Below are 25,572 nucleotides of genomic sequence, written 5' to 3' on the forward strand. Positions count from 1 at the left end.
GGGGCCATGTATTGTGAGGTTTTGAGTAAAAACCTCCTTCCATCAGCAAGGGCATTGAAGATGAAATGTGGCTGGGTCTTTCAGCATGACAATGATCCCAAACACACCGCCCGGGCAACGAAGGAGTGGCTTCGTAAGAAGCATTTCAAGGTCCTGGAGTGGCCTAGCCAGTCTCCAGATCTCAACCCCATAGAAAATCTTTGGAGGGAGTTGAAAGTCCGTGTTGCCCAGCGACAGCCCCAAAACATCACTGCTCTAGAGGAGATCTGCATGGAGGAATGGGCCAAAATACCAGCAACAGTGTGTGAAAACCTTGTGAAGACTTACAGAAACGTTTCACCTGTGTCATTGCCAACAAAGGGTATATAACAAAGTATTGAGATAAACTTTTGTTATTGACCAAATACTTATTTTCCACTATAATTTGCAAATAAATTCATTAAAAATCCTACAATGTGATTTTCCAGATTTTTTTCTTCTCTCATTTTGTCTGTCATAGTTGAAGTGTACCTATGATGAAAATTACAGGCCCCTCATCTTTTTAAGTGGGAGAACTTGCACAATTGGTGGCTGACTAAATACTTTTTTGCCCCACTGTACCTATAGGATATAGCCTACCTTTTAGGAGGACAATTTGCAGGCGGAGATAAATAAATTGGTAACCAATACTTATTGAAATTGAAAATGTGCACCATTGTAGCCTTTTCCATTTCAATTATTACATTTTCGATTGCACTTCGACTCACGTTGGTTGAGCGCCCTCTACTTATTTCCATTATCAATAGCCTATTTATTTACAGATATTGTAGTAAACTACAGTCTAATAATATTTAAGTTAACTGCCACGTGATTCTCCGACCATGTATGCAGCCTAGTCTATTTCAATGAGACTACACATACTAGGGACACTTGAACACGCACACCCAGCTAGGAGAGGAAGGCTACTGATGTTGAAGCAGCGAAATTTGAGCGTGTGATTAATGTGTTTTTAATACAATAGCTAGGCTAACGCATACAAAGCAGAAAGAGGACCGTTTCCAAATAATCTGTGGGACAACAGTTTAATCTGACTGTCCGCAGCATGAACAATGCCGACCACGCTGCAATGATCTCTGTCGGGACTCACAGGCATCACAAGGGAATGCAGCCCTCTAGTGTATAGTCAGTACACAACACTACTCATCATGTCTTAGCAGGATCAGATGGTGACAGTGGTCCCAACAGGGTCAGACAGCCAGGGAAAATCAGTCTACAGAGCTCAGGTGAATTTTGCAGTATATTAACAGTATCAGTGAATGAAACAAAGTTCCATCTTGAGTTGATGGGTAGATCTACAGTAGCTACAGGACAGCAGTTTAAAGAAACAGTCTGGGATCTGGGAATAATGGTCATTTCAATTATTGAACCATTGATTCTATTCTTGGATAATATAATGTATAAATGTACACCAAGGTAATTCTTCGTCATGCCTGATCTTATGAGGATCAGATGGTGACATGGGTCTCAGCAGGGTCAGGTAACCAGGGAAGACCAGTCTGTGACAGGGGTCTCAGCAGGGTCAGGTAACCAGGGAAGACCAGTCTGTGACGGTGACAGGGGTCTCAGCAGGGTCAGGTAACCAGGGAAGACCAGTCTGTGACGGTGACAGGGGTCTCAGCAGGGTCAGGTAACCAGGTAAGACCAGTCTGTGACGGTGACAGGGGTCTCAGCAGGGTCAGGTAACCAGGGAAGACCAGTCTGTGACAGGGGTCTCAGCAGGGTCAGGTAACCAGGGAAGACCAGTCTGTGACAGGGGTCTCAGCAGGGTCAGGTAACCAGGGAAGACCAGTCTGTGACGGTGACAGGGGTCTCAGCAGGGTCAGGTAACCAGGGAAGACCAGTCTGTGACGGTGACAGGGGTCTCAGCAGGGTCAGGTATCCAGGGAAGACCAGTCTGTGACGGTGACAGGGGTCTCAGCAGGGTCAGGTAACCAGGGAAGACCAGTCTGTGACGATGACAGGGGTCTCAGCAGGGTCAGGTAACCAGGGAAGACCAGTCTGTGACAGGGGTCTCAGCAGGGTCAGGTAACCAGGGAAGACCAGTCTGTGACGGTGACAGGGGTCTCAGCAGGGTCAGGTAACCAGGGAAGACCAGTCTGTGACGATGACAGGGGTCTCAGCAGGGTCAGGTAACCAGGGAAGACCAGTCTGTGACAGGGGTCTCAGCAGGGTCAGGTAACCAGGTAAGACCAGTCTGTGACGGTGACAGGGGTCTCAGCAGGGTCAGGTAACCGGGGAAGACCAGTCTGTGACAGGGGTCTCAGCAGGGTCAGGTAACGAACGACAACGAACATTGTCGCTGGGTGAGTACATCTGACAATGTGCTCTCCCGTCCATTGGACATTTTGTTTGCAGGAACTCGCTCCTTTTCACTCGTTCCACTCGTCCAAGTGCCGATGTATTTGTGGCATGATGTGAACATTACGAATTTGTGTCACTACCAAAGTCTAATGGTTTTAAATGACTGTTTTGTATTGTCTGGAAACTCACTTGTAGACTTCGCTTGCAGTAGGTCTCTTAAAAAAGAGAAGCCGTGCAAAGTTATTAAACAGAGGTGCCTAGTTATTCTTCTTTTGTTGATATCAGGTAACGTGCAGCCTAACCCTGGCCCTGAAATGCAATGTCTCCAAACCCCCTCTGATTTTAAATCAAGATCTGGTCTTGGTATTTTTCATTTAAATGTACGCAGCCTGTTGTCAAAAATGGATGGGGTTAGGATTTGGGCTAAATCAACTGATGCTGATATAATTGTGTTTTCTGAAACCTGGCTCAGCAAGTCTGTTCTTGATACGGATATTTGTATAACTGGTTACAATGTTTATCGCACTGATCGGGTTAAGAAAGGTGGGGGTGTGGCTATATATGTAAAAACGAAATTCCCTGTAAGTGTGGCAAAGTCTGAAACTATTTGTAAACAGTTGGAATTTCTTGCTTTGAATATTGAGGTTTCTAAGGGTCTTTCTATAACTGTGATTGGCTGTTATAGACCCCCCTCTGCTCTAGGTGATGCATTTTCTTCTTTGACGCACCTCATGTCTAAACTTCTTTACAGTGAAATGATTTTGATTGGTGATCTTAACTGGTGTTGGTTAATGCCGGTGTCTGATGATTTAAAAATGTTTTGTAATTCTATGAATCTTACCCAGTTGATTAACTCACCCACTCGCCCTAATCTAAAATGCCCTGATAAATCTACCCTGATTGATTTGATATTGACAAATGTTCCACATAAATATTCTGCGGTTGGTGTTTTTTGTAATGATTTAAGTGACCATTGTGCTGTTGTTGCTATTAGAAATACTAAGATTTCTAAGTCTAACCCGCGTTTTATTCGTAAGAGAAATCTGAAGTGTTTCATTGAGCAGGCTTTCTTTCATGATTTGTTTTATTTTGACTGGAGCAAGATTGAGCTTATCCCTGATGTGGAAACTGCCTGGAAATTCTTTCATGATGGTTTTCTCCAAATAGTAAACAGACATGCTCCATTCCGCAGGTTCAGGGTTAAAGGGAGGGATAATCCATGGTTTTCGTCTGAGCTTTCTTGCATTGTTCACGACCGTAATCTAGCCTGGGCTAAAGCAAGGAAATCGTGTTCTGATGCTGATTGGCTTGTTTTTAGGCAGTTACGAAACAAGTGTTCTTCTCTTCTCAGGAAGGCCAAATCTGAATATTTTATGTCTGTTACCACTGATAACCTGAATGACCCTAGAAAGTTTTGGAAGGCTATTAAGTCTATGTCTGGTAACTGCAATGTTAATGAATTACCGTCATGTGTATTGAAGGACTCTGTTGCTATATATGACAAAACTGAAATGCTGAATTGTTTCAATGAGCACTTTGTATCATCTGGTAGGCTGTTTGATTCAGTGTCCTCTGTCTCTGTACAACCTTGTGTGGATGAACCAGTGAGAGCTGGTCAAACTTTTAGCTTTTTGCCATTCTCAGTGCAGGTGGTACATAAAGCCCTGAAATCCTTAGATCAGAGAAAGCCTGCAGGTCCTGATCTTTTGGATCCCTGCTTTTTAAATCTGGCAGCTGATTTCATAGCTGAACCACTTGCATATCTGTTTAATCTAACCCTGGAATGTAATGAAATTCCAAAGATCTGGAAATCAGCATTTGTCCTGCCACTTTTAAAAGGGGGAGATCCAACTCTTTTAAATAATTATAGGCCAATCTCAAAGCTGTCACCCCTGGTGAAAATACTTGAAACCCTTGTGAGTGACCAGCTAAAAGAGTTTTTATATACTAACTCTATTTTATCAATGTACCAATCGGGTTTCAGGAAGAAGCATAGCACAATTACAGCAGCCATGAAGGTTTTAAATGATATCACTGAAGCTCTTGACAAAAAACAGCATTGTGTCTCACTTTTTATTGATCTCTCTAAGGCTTTTGATACAGTTGATCATGCTATACTAAGGCAGAGATTGTCGAGTGTAGGTCTTTCAGAGCATGCAGTTGCATGGTTTGTTAACTATCTGTCTGATAGAACTCAGTGCACTCAATTTGATGGGCTTAGGTCTGTTAAATTGTCTGTCTTAAATGGTGTGCCCCAAGGCTCTGTACTTGGTCCTCTCTTATTCACTATTTATATAAATAATTTAGACAAAAATGTCCAAAATGCACAACTTCATTTTTATGCTGATGATACTGTTATTTACTGTTGTGCTTCATCTCTTACAAAAGCTTTCCAGAACTTGCAAACTGCTTTTAATACTGTTCAACATACCTTGTCTCAATTGAAGCTTATCCTCAATACTGACAAAACTAAACTTCTGGTGTTTTCTAAAGCAAGAAATAGACCCCTGAACCTTTCACCTATTACTACCTTTCAGGGCAAGGAGATTGAGGTTGTAACCTCATATAAATATCTTGGAATTTTGATTGATGATGGCCTCTCTTTTAAAATGCATATTCAACAACTTACAAAAAAATTGAAGCTGAAATTAGGATTTTATTTTAGGAATAAGGCTTGTTTTTCTTTTGAAGCCAGAAGGAGGCTAGTATCAGCTACATTTATGCCTTTACTAGACTATGGGGATATTTTATATATAAATGCTTCCGCTCAGTGTTTGAGATCAATTGACACCCTTTACCATGGCACTTTGAGATTTATTTTAAATTGCAAAACCCTTACGCACCACTGCACTTTGTATACCAGGGTTGGCTGGCCTTCTCTAGTCACTCGTAGGCTCAGTCACTGGTATACTTTTATTTACAAAGCCATTTTGGGTTTACTACCTTTTTATTTGGGCATTTTTATTGTTCAGAAATGTGGTGGGTACTCTCTTCGTTCGAGGGACTTTATCTTGCTAACTGTTCCAAATGTCCGAACTGAATTTGGTAAAAGGGCTTTTATGTACTCTGCGCCATCGTCTTGGAATGCCTTACAAAATACTTTTAAACTGGAAGAACTTGTCCCGATTGGTATTTTTAAATCACTGATGAATGATCTTGAGACTGATTCCCTGACCTGTCAATGTTTTTAATTTGCTGTTTTTGATTTTGTTATATTCTTTGTTAATTTTATGGTTTTTACTAGATTACTTGTAGTTTTTCATGTTGTTTGTCTAATTTTTGTAATGACTTGGCGCTGCCTATCTTGGCCAGGACGCTCTTGAAAAAGAGATTTTAAATCTCAATGAGCCTTTCCTGGTTAAATAAAGGTTAAAAAAATAAAAAATAAAAAAAAAAACCAGGGAAGACCAGTCTGTGACGGTGACAGGGGTCTCAGCAGGGTCAGGTAACCAGGGAAGACCAGTCTGTGACGGTGACGACGGTGACAGGGGTCTCAGCAGGGTCAGGTAACCGGGGAAGACCGTTCTGACGGAGCTGAGGTAAATTCTTGCAGATACAACACTTTATTCTCTCTGTGCAGCAAACACTGGACAAGCAAGAAGCTTCAAAGATGTAAACTATTTTAAGGCAGTCTGACAAACCTCTAAAGTTGATTTCCAAACCGTATCAAGGGTTGATAGAGGCTTTTCCCGATGACACAAAACAAAACTGTGAGGAAGACCTGGTAGAAGCTATTGATGTTGATGATGATGATGATGATGAATGGATACAGATATGTTTGAATGCCCAGTCATGTTCATATCATCTCAGACATAAATTACTGCAGGTGAAGACCATCCATAGAACATTCTATATGCCAGTGAAACTGAATATCACGCACTGAGAAATGTCATTCCTCTGCTGGAGGTGTTAAACACAAAAGGTGACATATTTGCATATGTTATGGTCTTGTGAAGGCTGGCTGAATTCTGGCAAAGAGTATGTTCTTTTATCTCACCATGTCTACAGATTCTCTCTTCTCCCTGTTTTTGTTTGCTTGGAAATGTTGATACTGGAGACTTATCTGAAGAAACTGTGTAACCTAGCATTTATAGTGGCTAAGACATGCACTGCCATTCATTGGAAGATTGGTTATCCTCCCACAATGTCAAGTTATGTATTGCTAGCTTGGATTTATTACTAGATTAAGGGTATACTGGGGAACTTTCATAAGGCCTGGATGCCTTATATGGAATACAGTACGGTAAAAGGAGTCTATATTGAAAACATGCCCTCGTCAGGGGAGATACCTATATAGGCAATCCCTAGCTGCTGGGCTGCTCAGTCCTGTGGGTTGTCACTCGGGTCTTGGCCTAACACCCCCAAAACCAATAAATTAATGTTTCACTAAGGTCCTAAAGCTGAGTGGGGTGTGTTGGGTAGAGGTCGACCGATTATGATTTATGTAATTACAGTTTTCCAGTGGAACTTTGGGGTGTTTGTTCTGTGGGAGGCTGGGAGCAGACGTAGGCCAACAGACATTGACAATTTGTGTGTGTGTGTGTGTGTGTGTGTGTGTGTGTGTGTGTGTGTGTGTACGTACACTGCAGGTGTGAGAGCTTCCAGTGCTGGGACAGTCCGTCCGTGTGTGTGTGTCTGCGCAGGTGTGTGTCAGTTGACTGGCACAGCGCGGAATGCAAGATGCTGCTCTCCCTTGGGATGCTGATGCTGTCTGCCACACAGATCTACACCATCTTCACCGTGCAGCTCTTCGCCTTCCTCAACCTGCTGCCCGTTGAGGCCGACATCTCTGCCGTGAGTTTCCGCAGACAGAGACGGGCGGATGGACAGACAGACACGCAGACAGACTGAATGACTGACTGACCAAGAACTATTAGTTATTAACTCCACATGTGATATGTATTCTTCTTTCTCTTTCAGTACACATTTGACAACAAAACGGGTACTTTTGATGACCTGCCTGCACGCTTTGGGTACCGGCTGCCCAGCGATGGACTCAAGGTGGGTACAACAAGGGTCATTTTCTTTCTGTCAAATGCAAATGTTTAATCACAGGCTTACAAATCCCTGCAGTTCATTACAGGACTCAATATGTCGACTGATACATATACCCTGTAATTCTTACTGCTATTGACACTAGTTAAAGTATAACCAATGATATACAGTATCTCTCTCTCTCTGGTCAAAATGTATGCACTGAATATGGTGCATTTTGGGATGCGGATTTGTGTTGTGGCCAAACTGGAACTACAGATAAGTGCACTGTGTTGTGAATGTGCAGCAGCAAGATTACCATGGCTTTCTAATGAGAATGAGGTCATGGGTTGTGAGGTGACCCACACACAGCTGGCAACAGGGCTGACTCATGTCTGTGCTTCTAAGCCAGGCCATTGTGTGTCCCCCCCCCCCCCCCCCCCCTCAGTGAAGAGCTTGTTTTCCATCGCTATGCTTGCCTTGCTCTCTTACTAACCTCTCTGTTTGAAATGTCCATGATGAATCATTCATTTCAGTCTCTTGTTGAAACGTCCATGATGAATCATTCATTTCAGTATCTTGTTGAAATGTCCATGATGAATCATTCATTTCAGTCGGGTTGAAACGTCCATGATGAATCATTCATTTCAGTGTCTCGTTGAAACGTCCATGATGAATCATTCATTTCAGTATCTTGTTGAAACGTCCATGATGAATCATTCATTTCAGTCTCTTGTTGAAACGTCCATGATGAATCATTCATTTCAGTCTCTTGTTGAAACGTCCATTGAAAAAGAGCATCATTAATTGGTGGTGAACTCCGATAGAGGTGCCGATTTAGATATAGGTGCAACTGCACCGGCGAACACGACAAATGAGAAGTAGGATGGACTACTGGACGTTTTTGGTGTAACAGAGCATGAATGACCATAAAATCACTAACACACAGTTAGCGAAACTGAAAGAGCAAACCACCTCATTTATAACCACGGTAAGGTGACTGGGAATATGGTCGAATACAAAGTGCAGTTATGATCTCCATAAGGCAATCAAACAGCCAAAACGTCAGTACAGAGACAAAGTGGAGTCGCAGTTCAACGGCTCAGACGCGAGACGTATGTGGCAGTGTCTTCAGACAATCACAGATTATAAAGGGAACACCAGCCACGTCACAGACACCGACGTCTTGCTCCCAGACAAGCTAAACACCTTCTTCGCCCGCTTTGAGGATAACACAGTGCCACCGATATGGGCCGCTCCAGAGAACTGTGAGCTCACGTTCACCGTGGCCGACGTGAGTAAGACATTTTAAGCGTGTTAACCCTCAAAAGGCTGCCGGCCTTGATGGCATCTCTAGCCGCAACCTCAGAGCATGCGCAGATCAGCTGGCTGGAGTGTTTACGGACATATTCAATCTCTCCCTATCCCAGTTTGCTGTCCCCACATGCTTCAAGATGTCCACCATTGTTCCTGTACCCAAGAAAGCAAAGGTAACTGAACTCGGATGATGCAATCGCCATTGCACTGCACACTGCCCTATCCCATCTGGACAAGAGGAATACCGATGTAAGAATGCTGTTCATTGACTATAGTTCAGCCTTCAACACTATAGTACCCTGTCGGTGTGGTGGGTCATTGTCCTGTTGAAAGACAAATGATAGTCCCACAAAGCGCAAACCAGATGGGATGGTGTATCGCTGCAGAATGCTCTGGTAGCCATGCTGGTTAAGTGTGCCTTGAATTCTAAATGAATCACAGACAGTGTCACCAGCAAAGCACCATCACACCACCTCCTCCATGCTTCATGGTCGGAAGCACACATGCAGAGATCATCCGTTCACCTACTCTGCGTCTCACAAAGACACGGCGGTAGGAACCAAAAATCTCAAATTTGGACTCATCAGACCAAAGGACAAATTTCCACCGATCTAATGTCCATTGCTCATGTTTCTTGGCCCAAGCAAGTCTCTTCTTATTATTGGTGTCCTTTAATTGTGGTTTCTTTACAGCAATTCAACCATGAAGTCCTGATTTCACGCAGTCTCCTCTGAACAGTTGATGTTGAGATGTTACTTAAACTTTGTGAAGCATTTATTTGGGCTGCAATTTCTGAGGCTGGGTGAGTTCTTGACATTTACGGCATTGACTGACTTTCATGTCTTAAAGTAATGATGGACTGTAATTTCCCTTTGCTTATTTTAGCTGTTCTTGTCATAATATGGACTTGGTCTTTTACCAAATAGGGCTGTCTTCTGTATACCAACGCTACATTGTCACAACACAATTGATTGGCTCAAACGCATTAAGAAGGAAAGAAATTCCACAAATAAACTTTTAACAAGGCACACCTGTTAATTGAAATGCATTCCAGGTGACTACCTCATGAAGCTGGTTAAGAGAATGCCAAGAGTGTGCCAAGCTGTCATCAAGGCAAATAATAATCTCAAATATAAATTTACTTTGTTTTGTTTACCACTTTTTTTTGGTTACTACATGATTCCAAATGTGTTATTTCATAGTTTGTCTTCACTATTATTCTACAATGTAGAAAATTGTTAAAATAAAGAATAACCGTGGAATGAGTAGGTGTGTCCTAACTTTTGACTGCTACTGTATTTTTATACTCCGGACTCCCACAATGCTAGGCCTTATTTCTATATTTCTTAAATCCATTCTTTTACTTTTAGATTTGTGTGTATTGTGAGATATTACTTCACTGCTGGAGCTAGGAACACAAGCACTTCGCTACACCCGCAATAACATCTGCTAAACGTGTGTATGCAACCAATAAAATTTGATTTGATTTATGAAATCCAGGGCGGAGGCTTGTACTTGTAGGAAGGGTCCAGTGGTGAGTTGTGTTGAGGTGGTGCAGAGTTCTTCTGACCTGTAGTCTCTCTGCACCCTTGTTCCCAACTAAATTGCAGGTAGGAATGGGGTTGTGCTACCCCATTAGATAGGGCCTGTGATTGGCTGACCAGGTCAGCGGACTGTGTTCCCTGGAGAACTGGTCCTTTACACAGAGGTGTGAAGTGGCCTCTGCCACTGGACAAGGAGGTCAGACTGAGGTGGGGATGGTACCCTCTGCCACAGCTGAAAAGTCACAGAGTTTGTCTCTATGTCCTAGCCAGAGAGAGGGGTTCAGTGAAGGTTTAATAATAGAATGTATGTAGTACATGATCCCTCAGTCAAATCATTTTTTGCGAGCATGGCTGTGTGTCTGTCCCCTTGGCCGCTCGTTAAAGGCCGGTGGTTGTAGGGCACTGAGGAATGTCCCACATTCCCATGTAGTCACCCCTTTGGTGGAATGGTTGGAGTGGGCAGTGAGGGACAAGGTCACCCTTTGGTGGAATGGATTGAGGGACAAGGCGATCGTGATGTCCATGAGGCAGGGTCGTCCAGCAGGAGTGGGGACAGTCCGTGTCCATGCTGCTGGAGGTCTCCAGGTCTGGATGACAGACCCAGGAGTGGAGCTGGGTCAGGTGCTGAGGCGTCAGTAGGTGAAGGAGTGGATGATAGACCCAGGCTGGTGCTGAACTGGTTCCCAGGAACGGCAGTGGACATGGAGATCAGAACTGCGATCTGGTGTGATGCTGGCAGGTCCAGGAGAGACGGTGAAGTCTTATGTGCTAGATTGTACGCCGACTGGGACTCTGACTGTAGAGTCCGCTTGGGCGTGAGATCCAGGCCATGCCGGTCTGCGAGGGCAGACGGTAGTGTAGGGACTAGCACCAGTGTTGAGTCCGGTGATGTCTGGTCCAGGAGAGACACCAGCTGGTGTGTCTGCTCGAGTGTCTATTGAGGGGCTGGCTCGGGCACTTGTGGATCTGGTCCTGCAGGTTGCGGAGTGGAGCTGGGCTAGGTGCTGGAACAATCTGGGCCTCTGTAGCTGTCGCGGGGCAGGCTTGGGCACTGGCAGTCGCTGATCTGGCTGCACCACTGGCGTCGGTTTGGCTGACTGGAGCAGGTTGGATAGGACTGGGTGTGGCTCTGGCAACGGTGGAGGCCGGGTTGGTTCCGGCGGCGACCTGGGCATGTGAATGGATGCCCGTTGTGCAATCGATTTGGGTGGCAAGATCCAACTCTGGCAGCTGCTGGACGGACTTGCGTGCTGGGGGCTGCAAGGTTGGCTGGAGCTCGGGGCTTCGTTCCTGGTTGGACATACTGAAGTCCTGGTTGCTGTCTGATGGGCCAAAGCACTGGCTGGTGCACCGGGGTAACCTGTGGCCACTCCACGAGTCGGTGGCGGCTGGACCTGTGGCCATGGCACCCAGGCCTTTTGAGGCTGCTGCACCTCCTGGTCACAGGATACAGCTGGTCGATCCTGTGGTACACAGGGACTTAAGGTGCAGGCCAGGTGTTGGGGAGGGGTGCTACCAGTACCCAGTCGGCGGTTGCGGATCTGGTGAGTGCTGGACAAGAAAAGCATTTAGGACCTGCGCTGTGGGTTCTCTCTGCCAACGGAGTGCCGTGCGTTGGTCCTGGTGTATCGTGCAACTCTTCACAGCTACCTGGGTTAGGACGGTGGGTGGGGGGTGGGTTAGGACGGTAGGTGGGGGTTGGGCTAGGACGGTAGGTGGGGGTTGGGCTAGGACGGTGGGTGGGGGTTGGGCTACGACGGTGTGTGGGGGTTGGGCTAGGACGGGGTGGGTTAGGACGGTGGGTGGGGGGTGGGTTAGGACGGTGGGTGGGGGTTGGGCTAGGACGGTGGGTGGGGGTTGGGCTAGGACGGTGGGTGGGGGTTGGGCTAGGACGGTGGGCGGGGGTTGGGCTAGGACGGTGGGTGGGGGGTGGGCTTGGACAGGGGCTGGGACAGGGAGTGGGCTGGGACAGGGGGTGGGCTGGGACTGGGGCTGGGCTGGCGAAGAGCAGGGGTCACGTCTGTGTGCGCAGCCTGCCAGGCTTACTTAAGTAAGGCATCGGGTTATGAAAGCTGAGGGATTTAAAGGCCTACTCTCTTGTTCTCTTTTTCATCGTTTTTTTCTGTTTTGCTCTCTCTCCAAGCAAACCATCTCCTTTTTTCTCTCTTTCTTATTTACTGTCTCTCACTCCACCTCTGTACTTCTCCTCCCTAGTGATGGAGAATACCTCATGATAAGCTGAAGACCGTACTATTTACCAAGAATTTTAGTCTATATTTTTTTGTAGCTGTCTATTTACCACCACAAACCAATGCTGGCACTGAGACTGCACTCAACGAGCAGTATAGGGCCATAAGCAAAAAAGAAAATGTACATCCAGAGGATTCGCTCCTATTGGCCGGTGATTTTAATGCAGGGAAACTGAAATCCGTCTTACCTCATTTTAACCAGCATGTCACTTGTGCAACTAGAGGCGAAAAAAACCCTCAACTCAATCACCTACACTCCACACACAGAAACGCATACAAAGCTCTCCCTCGCCCTCCATTTGGCAAATATGACCATAACTCTATACTCCTGATTTCTGCCTACAAGCAAGAACTTAAACAGGAAGTACCAGTGATGCGCTCAATACGGAAGTGGTCTGATGAAGCAGATGCTAAGTTACAGGACAGTTTCGCTAGCACAGACTGGAATATGTTCTGTGACTCATCCGATAACATTAAGGAGTTTACCACATCAGTCACCGGCTTTATTAATAAGTGCATTGATGACATTTTCCCCACAGGATATAAACGTATGGTCACTAACCGGAAGCCATTTATTACAGGCAACATCTGAGCTAAAGGCTAGAGCTGCTGCTTTCAAGGAGTGGGACACTAATCCGGACGGTTGTCAGAAATCCCACTACGACCTCCGACATAACATCAAACAGTCAAAACATCAATACAGGACTAAGATTGAATCATACTATGCTGGCTCTGATGCTCATCGGATGTGGCAGGGGTTGCAAACTATCATGGATTACAAAGGGAAACCCAGCCGCGAGCCTACCAGATGAGCTAAATTCCTTCTATGCTCGCTTTGAGGCAAGCAACACTGAACCATGCATAAGCGCACCAGCTGTTCCCGACGACTGTGTGATCTCGCTCTCTGTAGCAGATGTTAGAAAGACCTTTTTAAACAGGTTAACATTCACAAGGCCATGTGGCCAGACAGATTACCAGGACTCTTACTCGGGTAACCGGGATCAGCTGGCAAGTTCAACCTCTCCCTGACCGTCTATAATACCTACATGTATCAAGCACCATATTCCCAGCGCCCAAGAACGCCAAGGTAACCTGTCTAAATGACTATTGCCCTGTAGCACTCACATCTGTAGCCATGAAGTGCTTTGAAAGGCTGGTCATGGCTCACATCAACACCATCATTCCAGACACCCTGGACCCACTCCAATTAGCATACCGCCCCAACAGATCTACAGATGATACAATCTCTGTTGCACTCCACACTGCCCTTTCCCACCTGGACAAAAGGAACACCTACGTGAGAATGCGGTTCATTGATGATAGTTCAGCATTCAACACCATAGTCCCCTCTAAGCTCATCACTAAGCTCAAAACCCTGGGACTGAACACCTCCCTTTGGAACTGGATCCTGCACTTCCTGATGGGCCGCAACTACAACATCTGCCACGCTTACCCTCAACACAGGGTCCCCCTCGGGTTCGTGCTTAGTCCCCTCCTGTACTCCCTATTCAATCATGACTGCGTGGCCACTCTAACACCATCATTAAGTTTGCTGACAACACAATGATGGGGGGGGGGTATGCAGACCCGTGAGCAACTGCAGCACCTCATGATTTTTAGATTTTTTTTGTGGGCCCCACCCCCGTCAAAGTTGCCCATCTCTGGCCTAGAGGGAAGGGGTCAGTGACCTGGCAGTGTGGTGCCAGGACAACTTCTCAACATCATCAGACAAAGGAACTGATCATGGACTACAGGAAACGGCGGGGCGAGTACGCCCCTATCCACATCGACAGGGCTGTAGTGGAGCGGGTCGAAACTTCAAGTTCCTCGGTGTCCACATCACTAAGGACCTATCATTGTCCACACACTCAAGCACAAATAAAACATCACAAATCACCCAGAAAAACAGTTACATTTGTCCACAAATAAGTCACCAATTAATACTTTCAATTGCTTTCAATGGCACCAGAACATCATACATTTTGTTCCAGCAGTACGGTGGATTAAAACTAAAAGCAGATTTACCTAGCTCGGTGGAGACCCTTGAAACCTTGAGTTAACCAATCCTGTGAACGGGTTAGACAAGCTCAGTTGTTGATTTAAAATATAATTAAATTTTCCTCTGCGTTGTTGGGAAGGGCCCATAAGTATTTCACTCTTAATCTTCACCTGTTGTTTACGAAGCATGTGACCAAATAAAATTTGTTCTGAAAAATTGCTACAGTTATATGTGGCAGAACTCCAGTATTGTTCATCCTATGGCTTGTTCTCCATCTTCTTTTAAATAGTGAGCACTTTTTTTTATTTCCGTGACTGATTTTAAAACTCTCTTGTCCCTCTGTAGCAGACAGAAGAATTGTGATATCGTATTGTGAGGTCCCTGGTAATTCCCAGCTCTACTTCTCCCCCCCCCCCCTCCCCCAAGCCCAGCCACTTCACACACTCGTTTGAACTCTCTGCCAGCGTCTGTGTGGATGCACTGCGGCGCTTTGAGCAAGGCAGGCGTGGCAGCCCACACCCTAGGGCTCATCGTCTGTCTCACTTTGACATCTTGTTCCATTAGTGTTCCATCTTGTAAAAACAATATGGTGTCCTACATGTTAGTTCGGCTGCCATTTGGCTTCAGCAGGTCGCCCTGCGACGGTTGCAGTTCTACCAGTGGCATGCTGTCAGTGTTTGGACAGTAACTTGTCCTGCTGTGTTAACAAACTGTTTGGTAAATGTGGCGTGTCGACCATGTTTCGGTCTACTGTCCAGTGATTATCTGTGCAGTCGGGTGCACTGACCCAGAACCCATTTCTTCTGTTTGGTGCTTAAAGGGGAAATCTGTAGTTTATACATTCATTTTGACTTTTTTAAAGTAATGATATGTACCCAGTGATTCTTGAAGAATATAACTTATAAATGTTTCATGAGCTTAGTTCAACTGTTGTCTCCCATCAGAACCTGAAGTATAGCTTGTTTTACTCCAATGCTTGTTTACATTTACTTTGTTTACAAACACTTCGTATAGCTTCAAAACATGGTTAAAACGATCATTTTGATATAATGGCTGGCCACTCCTTACATCCATAGCTTGGTTATGAATTTGAGTGGTTACATTTCTCCAGCACCACCCCTGAGCGTTTTTAATAAAACAGGGGCGGTGAGCTAGCTTTGTTATTGTTTCAACTGCTGATTGTAGCTTTATGGAACACCACTACTATTCCCTTATGGCTTCCACCTCTCCAGTCCCTGTGAAGGCTAGTGAACCACGGAAGAACTGAGAGAAGAATGTTTAGGAATGAACTGCAGCAGCTTCCATGTCCCAACGGATTGCAGTCCTGATGGAACAAACTTTCCATCCTACAATGGCGCCTGCAGCTTGTCCCAGAATCACAAGACACTTACCAGCTTGCTTGTCTCTCATGATTTCCCAGTGGGCCTCATTCTGGGCTTTCTTTCAGTGGAACCACACCCCTCCCATGCCCCGAAATGGCACAGTGTATGACTAGTCGTGTGTCCCAAATGGGACAACTGGGATCATTAAAGGAAAGTGTGCGAAGTGAACGTGCGCCAGCCATTCCCTCAAGGGTGAAATAGTACTAAAGGCAATGATATTAGTGACAGAAATGTAGCCGAGTCCTGATGTTCTCTTCTAGAACACAGTGTGTCACGAACAGAGGTTTTCCCGCTAAATCTCCTGTCTGTTCAATAGGATGTAACAGAACTTTCTAGTTGAAATGTATCATGTTGAAAAATGACTTGTTGTCTGTCAGCTTCATTCTATTTCTATCTACATCGGTAGGAATTCCCCCTGAATACACCCCTTCCTCTTTTAATTTGGTCAAAGCAATGGTTTTCATGTTGTGTTCCTCATGCGAAGCACCGGACTTTCACTTCCACTCTTCTTACAAACTATAGACTGAACATCGATACCAGCGTGACCTGGGGATGGTTTATGCTGCCAAGGTTGCAAAAACTGGTGTTAGATTAGGCCCTGTTTACGTTTAAATATGTTATTCCTCCCTACTTTGGGGTAGTCTAATCACTAATCTAACATGACTAGAATGCTGTAGGCTATGTGCTGGAAATGCTGATTTACCCCTATCAAGTCATGTCAGATCTGTGATTAGTTAAGGAAGGATAATAAAAATTTGTCTGAGTCGCTTCCCAGTTTATTTGGGGTAAATATATGCAGAGAGATTCCTAGGGCTTTGTTCAATTAGTGATAAAGCAGCAGATAATTGCCCTGGGGGAACTTAACGGAACAGTGACTGGCTTTTAGCAGGGACAGGAAGCACTGTGTCATATCCTGTCATATGTCTGGCTCGGGATGCAGGAGTGGGAGTGGCCTGGGAAGTTGAAGGGCAGCTGGATTCGGCCTGTGGCTTTGGAGATGGGATGCGGCTATGTACACATGTTTTAAAAGGGGAAAAATCATGCTGACCCATTTCCATTCCACACAGCTACAGGGCCTTCAGAAAGTATTCACATCCCTTAACTTTTTCCACATTTAGTTGTGTTACAAAGTGGGATTAAAATGGATGTATTTTTTTTTGGTCCACAATCTACACAAAATACTCTGTCAAGTGGAAGGAAAATGTGTGAAAAATGAAACACTGACATACTTTTGTGTGTGTGTGTGTGTGGACACAGCTTCAAATTAGTGGATTCGGCTATTTCAGCCACACCCGTTGCTGACAGGTGTATAAAATCTAGCACACAGCCACGCAATCTCCATAGACAAACGCTGGCAGTAGAATGACCTTACTGAAGAGCTCAGTGACTTTCAATGTGACACAGTCATAGAATGCCACCTTTTCAACTAGTCAGTTCGTCACATTTCTGCCCTGCTGGAGCATTTGAATCCCTGGTCGTTGTGTTTTTTGAACTGCTGCTTGCGTTCGCAAAGGGAAATGTTTTGTTAGCCTTAACCTACTTAGAGATTGAAACCCATGCAGTCAGATCCTGAAGCCTGACTTTCATCTGAGCGTGTCCCAGTCCTCTATCTATACCACTGTGTTACAGTGGCCTGGCCTGGCACTCCTAGGATGTGCCACAAATGGCACGGACCCTGGTCAAAAGTAGGGCACTACATAGGGAATAGGGTGCCATAGGCCCTGGTCAAAAGTAGGGCACTACATAGGGAATAGGGTGCCATTTGGGACGCAGACCCAATTCAGAAAATACCACTTTATTGTTCTGTATCAAGTATTACAACCCAGTTTTGGCCTGTAAAAATGTTCCACTTGATTCCTTATTTCATGCGACAGATCAACATTAAAATGGAGAAGTTGATATGTTTCTGGGTGCCGATATTACTTGATTTCCTAGATAAAATGTTTGGCTCTGCTGGTTTAGTTCCCATTTTTTGTGCTGTCTACAATTAACCTTACATGTTAGATCCTTGTCATGTCATCTGCTTAGTGTGCATGTGCTTAGTGTGCATGTGCTTAGTGTGCTTAGTGTGCATGTGCTTAGTGTGCGCGTGCTTAGTGTGCGTGTGTGCGTGTATGTGCTTTGTGTGCATGTGCTCAGTAGTTTCACTGTAACATGAGATTGAGGGGTTTAGCCATTCTTCAATACAGTTGAATCCGTTGAGCTGCTGCTCCTCTGTGTGCAGTGTATCTATGAAACCTTCTCTACTAATCTGATTTTTAGATTCATTCATTTTAATCTGCTTAAAACTGCACAAACTGGAGGCTATTTAATAATTCCTCTGTTTTTCCTCTGTTATTACCGAAGCAAATCCATAAACAGGGTCTGCGTGAGTGACATTTTACGGACTGGGATTAGGTATAGACCTGGGTTTAGTGACATTTCCGGACTGGGATTAGGTATAGACCTGGGTTTAGTGACATTTCCGGACTGGGATTAGGTGTAGACCTGGGTTTAGTGACATTTCCGGACTGGGATTAGGTATAGACCTGGGTTCAAATACTGTCTTATTCTGTGCTTGATTTGAGTTTGTTCCATGAAACCACATAATCAAATAGTCTCAAAATTGTAATATTCATAATCTGTCAGGCCAAAGAAAACACTCAAGTATTTTTCAAATAGTATTTGAATCAAAGTCTGATTTAGGTTTCACGACCACTAGGTAATCCCGCAGTGCAGGAGGAGGAAGATGACTGTATTGTCTGTAAATGCCCTACAGATAGAAATGGGTAGTGATTTCCCCATCCAGTTGGGTTTGGGTAAGCGTGATCCAGTCCCGCTGTCCTCCAGAGTGGAAAGTCTCTCAGCACTGCGTCAAGTCAATGCTGAAACGTCAGAGGAAACCCACCTCCAGCACCAAAATGCTTCCTCTTTTATATGGTAAGGAAATGATTTACCAACATTGGCCCCGGATTCAAAACCTGAAACGAACAATCGGCTGTTAAACTTTAAAAATAACGTTTAAAAAAATGGCAGGTGTTTTATTGTATTTTTCCCCTTAAAAGTATACTGTGTTCTGTACAGAGGAGTGTTTCGGCATTTCCTTGTGGGTCCATTGCCAATAGGGGGAGCTATTGCAGCTTGTTCTGAGCCAGGTGTGAATGTGAGGCAGTGGCACAGTGTTGTCATAGCAGGCTTTGCAGAAGGTATCCAGTGAGATTTCCAGTCTGTGTTCCTTTTGGAAACAGGATTCAATATAAAGTAGACCATGTATCAGCTTCCATTGCCAGTTCTTCACTACCTCTGTGTATCAAATCAAGAATGGAACAAGCTTTTGGAGCGACTGACAACATAAAAGGAAACACTTGATTAAATGAGGGATACAAAGCATATTGAAAGGCAGTTGCTTCCACACTGGTATAGTTCCTGAGTTAATTAAGCAATTAACAATCCCATCATACTTACATGTATAAAAATGCCCAGTTGCCCATTTATTTTGGCTAGAAGAAGAGATCTTTGACGTTGAAAGAGGAGTCTCAGAGAACCGAAGGACGTTTAAAGGGTGTCTCAGTCACCAGATCTCAACCCAATTGAACACTAATGTGATGTTCTGGAGCTGGACCTGAGACATATGCTACGGTGCAGCTGTTCCGCTCAGCTGGTGGTGGCCCCACACCCTATTAAGACACTATGTTGGTGTTATCTTTTATTTTGACAGTTACCTGTACATATGAGTTGCTGTCCATCCTCTGGGGAAGTTGATGGTATGTTTTTATACCTTTTACTCTTTCATTGATCATCCTTTTTTATTTGGAGAGATTGACCTCAATGTGGCAGCTTGCAAGAGTTGTGTCGCTGCCATTCAGAAAACACACACACACACACAGTCTTAGCGGTGTAAGGCGTGTACACACACAGAGAAAAGTACTGGCAATGCAGGAAGTCTGGGTCTGTTTTTGAAGTTCTAGGCACTGGCATGTCTCCTGAGACTGAACTCAAGCTCCTCCACTAAACCTTTCACCGCTGGCTGTAGCTGGTGCTGAGTCAAGGCCCCACCCCCACCCAATCCCACAGCAATTTACAGCTCAGCTGCGTCCCAGATCGCACCCTATTGCCGACATGGTGTACTACTTCTGACCGGGCCTTAAAGGCCTCTGTGTATATGGGGAATAGGGTGGGTGCCGTTTTATCTCCCGAGTGGCGCAGTGGTCTAAGACCCTGCATCTCAGTACTACAGACCCTGGTTCCATTCCAGGCTCTATCACAGTAGTCTAAGGCACTGCATCTCAGTGCAAGAGGGGTCACTACAGACCCCGGTTCGATTCCAGGCTGTATCACAACCTGCCGCGATTGGGAGTCCCATAGGGCGGAGCACAATTGGCCCAACGTCGTCCGGGTTTGGCCGGTGTAGGCCGTCATTGTAAATAAGAATTTGTTCTTAACTGACTTGCCTAGTTAAATAAAGGTTAAATAAACAACAATTTGGGACACAACCCTCTCTCTCAGCCTGTCACCCCGGGCAACCATCTGCACTCACACCTGATAGGATGTGCAGTTACACTGTATTTAAGATGTGCAATGCAGAAATCACTCTGCCATTTCCTGGTTGCTAAAATTCTAATGGTTCATCTAATTTCAGTTTGTGACAAAACAAGCAGGTCTAGTGTAGAGAGTCATTGTACCATCTAAACCGCTGAGAAATATAATTTACATCGCCAAATAATACTCAGCTGTTTTTTTTAAGCTGGTGTACAAAAACCGAAAGTAAAAGACTCAACTAAACTTAAGAACGGGAAGCATAGAAATAGCGCACATAGAACAGATCTGTCTTTTCAATGAGAATTACAGATCTATAACAAATTTCTATGTGAATTTGGGCTGGTCGTCCAATAAGTTACATATTGCAGCTTTTAATAGTGCAAGGAAATGTGACAGATATTACCAAATCAATAAATCTGGTTAAATGTGAAGCCATGTTGGCGGGAGGTTACTGTGAAGCCATGTTGGCGGGAGGTTACTGTGAAGCCATGTTGGCGTGAGGTTACTGTGAAGCCATGTTGGCGTGAGGTTACTGTGAAGCCATGTTGGCGTGAGGTTACTGTGAAGCCATGTTGGCGTGAGATTACTGTGAAGCCATGTTGGCGTGAGGTTACTGTGAAGCCATGTTGGCGTGAGGTTACTGTGAAGCCATGTTGGCGTGAGGTTACTGTGAAGCCATGTTGGCGTGTGGTTACTGTGAAGCCATGTTGGCGTGTGGTTACTGTGAAGCCATGTTGGCGTGTGGTTACTGTGAAGCCAGCTGGCCTGAGGTTACTGTGAAGCCAGCTGGCGTGAGGTTACTGTGAAGCCAGCTGGCGTGTGGTTACTGTGAAGCCAGCTGGCGGGAGGTTACTGTGAAGCCAGCTGGCGGGAGGTTACTGTGAAGCCAGCTGGCGTGTGGTTACTGTGAAGCCAGCTGGCGTGTGGTTACTGTGAAGCCAGCTGGCGGGAGGTTACTGTGAAGCCAGCTGGCGGGAGGTTACTGTGAAGCCAGCTGGCGGGAGGTTACTGTGAAGCCAGCTGGCGTGTGGTTACTGTGAAGCCAGTAAAACAAAACACTGGAGAGCAGCAGTTTGTTCAGGAGGGCACAACATTACAGAATATTCAGATAGAAATAGAATGTGCAGAACAGATAGGATTATCTGTCTTGTAGAAGAGAATTGTGTCATTTGGCTCTATTCATTACATTTCTGTCTGCAATGTAATGAACGTTTCACTCACTGAAGAAACCCCAGGACACCTCTCCATGAATGGAAACACTTGAACAGTACCTCAGTGTAATTGGACAGCATCAGGCCCTGAAATTAGGCCTGCCTCTCTGGCTGTGTTCTGACAGGCTGAGTCATGCCCGAGGCGGGTCCGAGACTCCAGAGCTGCAGGACCTGCTGGGTTTCATTAGCACAATGCTCTGTGGATCACACCCTGTGGAGTCTGACTCACTGGGGGTATAGATGTTACCATTTTGGCCAATTTTGGCACCGATATTCCCTTGAAAATAGCATTATAACTCAAGGACTGCCAATTTGGCTACCCATCTCAAATCAAGTTTACCAGCCAAACTCATTTTCACTCTTTTTCTCTCACTCCCCCTCTCTCGTTCTCTCTACCCCCTCTCTCTCTCTCCCTCCTCGTTCTCTTTCTCTCTCCCTCCCTCCCTCCTCTCTGGTGCTCTCTCCCTCCGCCCCTCCCTCTCTCATTCTCTCTCCCTCCCTCCTCTCTCTTTCAAAAAGTGAAATATTGCAGCTTTAATTAAAACAAAATTCAGGACCCATATTGACTGTTACTTTAGCCATTTACATGTTTTTATTTTATTCAATTGTTATTTGTCATTTCTGTTATCTTGGTTCAGTACGTGGCTCACCATTTCTCTCTAGTCTAATTGATCTAATTTTACATGTTTGATCTTCCAGTGAATATTTATTTAGAATCCAGGGAATAATTATTTCCAGCGAATGTTTCTGTTGAGGAGAGCAAAGATAAAAATGGACACTACCGCAATTTTCAGTTTTTGGTATTGGAACGTAAAGTTACTTAGTCGACAGAATCCATCACACACACACGTTGCTTGGTCGTGTTGACCATGTTCCTAATACAGCGAATAACTGATGCTCTAACTGTACTGTGATGTCACACCAACAGGGCTTTCTGATTGGTGCACGGCCCGCAAATGCCTGCGAGCCCATCGACCCACCCCCTATCCGGGACAACCTCACTGGCGCCTTCATCGTGCTCATCAAGCGCTTCGACTGTAACTTTGACATCAAGGTAAGGTGCATCGCACTCACAAAAACCTCCCCACATGATGTATTATTGGTTTTCCCTAAGTGGTCCCTAGCCACTTATACAACATCAGATATTTTAGCATCCCCCTAATGGTTAAGGTTACGATTGGGGTTAGGATAATCTGATCCAAGATATGTTTTAATTCTACCTCAAGGCCCCCTTATGGTCTACGATGAAGTTACCACTTAGCACTGATCCAGACTCAGTTTCCTCTCTTACCTCCTGATGGGATTGGGAAAGCTGATCCTAAGGCACAACTTCTGCCTCGAGGCCCTCTTACATGCAGCACAGTACACAGGAAATGGCTGTTGCCCAGTCAGGACTTCCTGTTCTGGCACTGAACCCATCCCTCCGTCCCTCCCTCCTTTCATCCCCAGCTTCTCTCGTGTTCCATTAACTTGGTGCCCTCAACGAAATACAAAGCTGTAAACAAAGGAATTGTCATCATTTTAACATGGTATTTTTATTTATTTTTTATTTATTTCACCTTTATTTAACCAGGTTTGCCAGTTGAGAATAAGTTGTCATTTATAACTGCGACCTGGCCAAGATAAAGCAAAGCAGTGCGACAAAAACAACAACATAGAGTTACACATAAACAAATGTACAGTCAATAACACAAAATAAAAATATGTACAGTGTGTGCAAATGTAGAAGAGTAGGGAGGTAGGCAATAAATGGGTCATAGTGGCGAAATAATTACAATTTAGCATTAATACTGGAGGGATAGATGTGCAGATGATGATGTACAAGTAGAGATACTGGGGTGCAAAAGATCAAGAAATAATATGGGGATGAGGTAGTTGGGTGTGCCATTTGCAGATTGACTGTGTACAGGTACAGTGATCGGTAAGGTGCTCTGACAGCTGATGCTTAAAGTTAGAGAGGGAGATACAGGACTCCAGCTTCAGAAATTTTTGCAATTCGTTCCAGTCATTGGCAGCAGAGAACTGGAAGGAAAGGCAGCCAAAGGAAGTGTTGGCTTTGGGGATGACCAGTGCAATATACCTGCTGGAGCGCGTGCTACGGGTGGGTGCTGCTATGGTGACCAGTGAGCTGCGATAAGGCAGGGCTTTACCTAGCAAAGACTTACAGATGACCTGGAGCCAGTGGGTTTGGCGACAAATATGTAGTGAGGGCCAGCCAACGAGAGAATACAGGTTGCAGTGGTGGGTAGTATATGGGGCTTTGGTGACAATACGGATGGCACTGTGATAGACTGCATCCAGTTTTCTGAGTAGAGTGTTGAAGGCTATTTTGTAAATGACATCGCCGAAGTCAAGGATCGGTAGGATAGTCAGTTTGGCAGCATGAGTGAAGGATGCTTTGTTGCGAAATAGGAAGCCAATTCTAGATTTAATTTTGGATTGGAGATGCTTAATGTGAGTCTGGAAGGAGAGTTTACAGTCTAACCAGACACCCAGGTATTTGTAGTTGTCCACATATTCTAAGTCAGAACCGTCCAGAGTAGTGATGCTAGTCGGGCGGGAGGGTGCGGGCAGCAATCGGTTGAAGAGCATGCACTTAGTTTTACTAACATTTAAAAGCAGTTGGAGGCCACGGAAGGAGTGTTGTATGGCGTTGAAGCTCGTTTGAAGGTTTATTAGCACAGTGTCCAAAGAAGGGCCAGATGTATACAGAATGGTGTCGTCTGCACCAGAGACTGCCAGAGGTGGATCAGAGAATCACCAGCAGCAAGAGCGACATCAATGATGTATACAGAGAAAAGAGTCGGCCCGAGAATTGAACCCTGTGACACCCCCATAGAGACTGCCAGAGGTCCAGACAACAGGCCCTCCAATTTGACACACTGAACTCTATCTGAGAAGTAGTTGGTGAACCAGGCGAGGCAGTCATTTGAGAAGCCAAGACTATTGAGTCTGCCGATAAGAATGCGGTGATTGACAGAGTCAAAAGCCTTGGCCAGGTTGATGAAGACAGCTGCACAGTTACTGTCTTTTTTATCGATGGCGTTTATGATATCGTTTAGGACCTTGAGCGTGGCTGAGGTGCAACCATGACCAGCTCGGAAACCAGATTGCACAGCGGAGAAGGTACGGTGGGATTCGAAATGGTCAGTGATCTGTTTGTTAACTTGGCTCTCGAAGATTTTAGAAAGGTAGGGCAGGGTTGTTATAGGTCTATAACAGTTTGGGTCTAGAGTGTCTCCACCTTCGAAGAGGGGGATGACCACAGCAGCTTTCCAATCTTTGGGGATCTCAGACGATACGAAAGAGAGAATAGGCTAGTAATAGGGGTTGCAACAATTTTGGTGGAAAGTTTTAGAAAGAGAGGGTCCAGATTGTCTATCTCAGCTGATTTGTAGGGATCCAGATTTTGCAGCTCTTTCAGAACATCAGCTGTCTGGATTTGGGTGAAGGAGAAGCGGGGGGGGAGGGCTTGGGCAAGTTGCTGCAGGGGGTGCTGAGATGTTGGCCAGGGTAGGGGTAGCCAGGTGGAAAGCATGGCCAGCCGTAGAAAAATGCTTATTGAAACTATCGATTATTGTAGATTTATCGGTGGTGACAGGGTTTCCTAGCCTCAGTGCAGTGGGCAGCTGGGAGGAGGTGCTCTTATTCTCCATGGACTTTACAGTGTCCCAAAAGTTTTGGGAATTAGTGCTACAGGATGCAAATTTCTGTTTGAAAAAGCTAGCCTTAGCTTTCCTAGCTGACTTTGTATATTGGTTCCTGACTTCCCTGAAAAGTTGCATATAGCGGGGGCTATTCGATGCTAATGCAGAACGCCACAGGATGTATTTGTGCTGGTCAAGGGCAGTCAAGTCTGTGGTGAACCAAGGGCTATATCTGTTTTAGGGGGGGTTTGACAGTGATGAGCGTTGGTCGTTTGACCGCAAAACCCATTACGCACGCAGGCAATGAGGCAGTGATCGCTGAGATCCTGGTTGAAGACAGCAGAGGTGTATTTAGAGGGCAAGTTGGTCAGGATGATATCTAAGAGAGTGC

General features: G+C 45.2%; 1 protein-coding gene across 2 annotated transcripts in view; it reads left to right on the top strand.

Moving 5' to 3' along the window:
- The window catches only part of rnf13 (ring finger protein 13), an 86,910-nt gene that overhangs the window by 5,545 nt on the left and 55,793 nt on the right, over positions 1-25,572 (top strand). For both annotated transcript variants that reach the window (NM_001141810.1, XM_014149741.3), the window contains 3 exon segments: positions 6,930-7,134; positions 7,261-7,341; positions 22,463-22,588. In NM_001141810.1, the coding sequence (NP_001135282.1) occupies positions 7,021-7,134; positions 7,261-7,341; positions 22,463-22,588 (321 nt within the window). In that variant the 5' untranslated portion in view covers positions 6,930-7,020.

The sequence above is a fragment of the Salmo salar genome, chromosome 16 (genome assembly GCF_965601325.2).
Source record: "Salmo salar chromosome 16, fSalSal1, whole genome shotgun sequence".
NCBI classification, from domain to species: domain Eukaryota; kingdom Metazoa; phylum Chordata; class Actinopteri; order Salmoniformes; family Salmonidae; genus Salmo; species Salmo salar.